This window comes from Episyrphus balteatus, chromosome 4, assembly GCF_945859705.1.
Source record: "Episyrphus balteatus chromosome 4, idEpiBalt1.1, whole genome shotgun sequence".
NCBI lineage: Eukaryota > Metazoa > Arthropoda > Insecta > Diptera > Syrphidae > Episyrphus > Episyrphus balteatus.
In genome coordinates this window covers 70,080,886-70,082,588 of record NC_079137.1, presented here as the reverse complement: position 1 = coordinate 70,082,588, position 1,703 = coordinate 70,080,886, and the positions used below count along the sequence as shown (strand labels likewise).

The window sequence follows — 1,703 nt, the reverse complement described above, 5'->3', positions numbered from 1 at the left end:
TTGAGTTTGGAATTTTATAACTTTTTAATGGTCTCAATATAATTTTTTCATAATGTAACATTTTAATGATTTTATTCAGGAAATCTTAACAAATTTTGATATAAAAAATCCAATACTGTCCACTGAGGAGTGTCTATTATATTCAGTAGGACCAAACCGTTGCACAAATTGTCTGTACAAATAAAACAATGAGAATATAATACACAAATTTATATGACATATGATTCTATCGTTACCTCTGATCTTCAGCTAATCCACATTCCCCAATTCCAGGACCACCAAAATAAGGCATTGCTTCAACTAACTTCATCTCAGGAAACTGCTCTAAGACCCATTGCACCATACCTTCATTTTCTTCCTCTGTCACAGAACATGTACTATAAACCAGCACTCCATTTATCTTAAGTAAGCCAACGGCATTTCTCAAAAGCTTCTTTTGTACTTTAGGATAGGATTTTAACATTTTTGGTGTTATGTTACTAGACAATAACGGTCTATTTCCAATAGCACTGCACGGTGCATCTAAGAGAATTCTATCAAATGAACATGGTCCGAAAGGTGGAGTATCAACTTCAGACCCCTCATTATTGTCATTTAATAATTTTGTTGAGTCAAATGCAAAAACTTTGAGTGATTTAAAATTATTAGCCTTTAGTTTGCGACGTATTAAATCAGCTTTATTTTCAGTCTTATCCAAAGCTATCACAGTTCCATTATCGCGCATCAGTTCCACAATGTGTGTTGTTTTATTTCCAGGAGCTGCACACATATCCAAAACTATTTCACCTGGTTGTGGATCTAAAACTCTTACACAAACTATTGAAGGAAAATTTTGTAAAAGAGCATCATTGGACGATAGATCACCAATAGATGGTACACCTGATATATTTGAATCCATTTCAATTGCAATACCATGGTTGGCTACATTTTCTCCATACAACTGATAGCGTTGCATTTTGACTTCTCCAATCCCAACAAAGACTTTCTGTTCTGATTCATAAAATGTGTTTGTGCCTTTCTTACATTTTCCCTCTAAATCAACGAATACATTAACTTTTTCTCCAAGTTTCGTTCCACTTTGCATTGATAAAACTCCAGGGGCAAATATGTGAGCACCTCGCAGAATAGCAGCTCCACAACTACTATCAACCATTATTTCTTTGAGGTCCTTTAAAGGTGATGTTGAAACTCCATCGACTTTAGGTATGCATATTACTTCAGGAATCCCATTAATGTGGAACACTTTAGGAATATTCTGATATTTTGTGGATAAGGTTTGCTGAAGTTTGGCAGTGAAATCGGATATTGAAGATGATAGAAGATTAATTCGGTAAGTCGTGGTTGAAGGTGTTCGACATAGCCATTCTAAAAGTTGCCTTGTTCCTGGTTGCTGTTTAAACATAAAAGATAATAAGGAACTTGATCTATCAAGGTGAGATTTACAAATATTTATAATGTTCGAGCAATATTTATCATCTAATTTTGGTAGTATAGCCTAATACACAAATCGCGCTAAATTTAGGCTGACATTTTTTTCTACGTTTTTTTTTTTTTATTGTCTACAACATTTTTACAGATGGAAACGAAAATGTTAATTTAACTCGTGCTGTGCTCAATTGGGTTGAAATTCTTGGATAAATTTTAGCTCGGTTAAATTTTTGAGAGAATTTCGGATGGGAGCTAAAATTTACCTCGATCTGTTC

The 1,703-nt window shown here is 34.0% G+C and overlaps 1 protein-coding gene across 1 annotated transcript; it reads right to left on the bottom strand.

The window, feature by feature from the left end:
- LOC129918551 (tRNA (cytosine(72)-C(5))-methyltransferase NSUN6) lies at nucleotides 1-1,472 on the bottom strand. Its single transcript, XM_055999156.1, has 2 exons — nucleotides 237-1,472; nucleotides 1-172 (listed from the first exon to the last, which is right to left on the bottom strand). Exons 1-2 carry the CDS (start codon nucleotides 1,400-1,402, stop codon nucleotides 76-78), a joined length of 1,263 nt encoding a protein of 420 aa, XP_055855131.1. The 5' UTR covers nucleotides 1,403-1,472; the 3' UTR covers nucleotides 1-75.
- Nucleotides 1,473-1,703: the final 231 nt, after the last annotated feature.

Excerpts from the sequence above, each read along its gene's own strand:
- LOC129918551 (XM_055999156.1), bottom strand. The coding sequence starts at position 1,402 with ATGTTTAAACAGCAACCAGGAACAAGGCAACTTTTAGAATGGCTATGT. Across the intron at positions 173-236 it reads GGATTAGCTGAAGATCAGAG|ACAATTTGTGCAACGGTTTG; the intron begins GTAACGATAGAA and ends TTATTTGTACAG.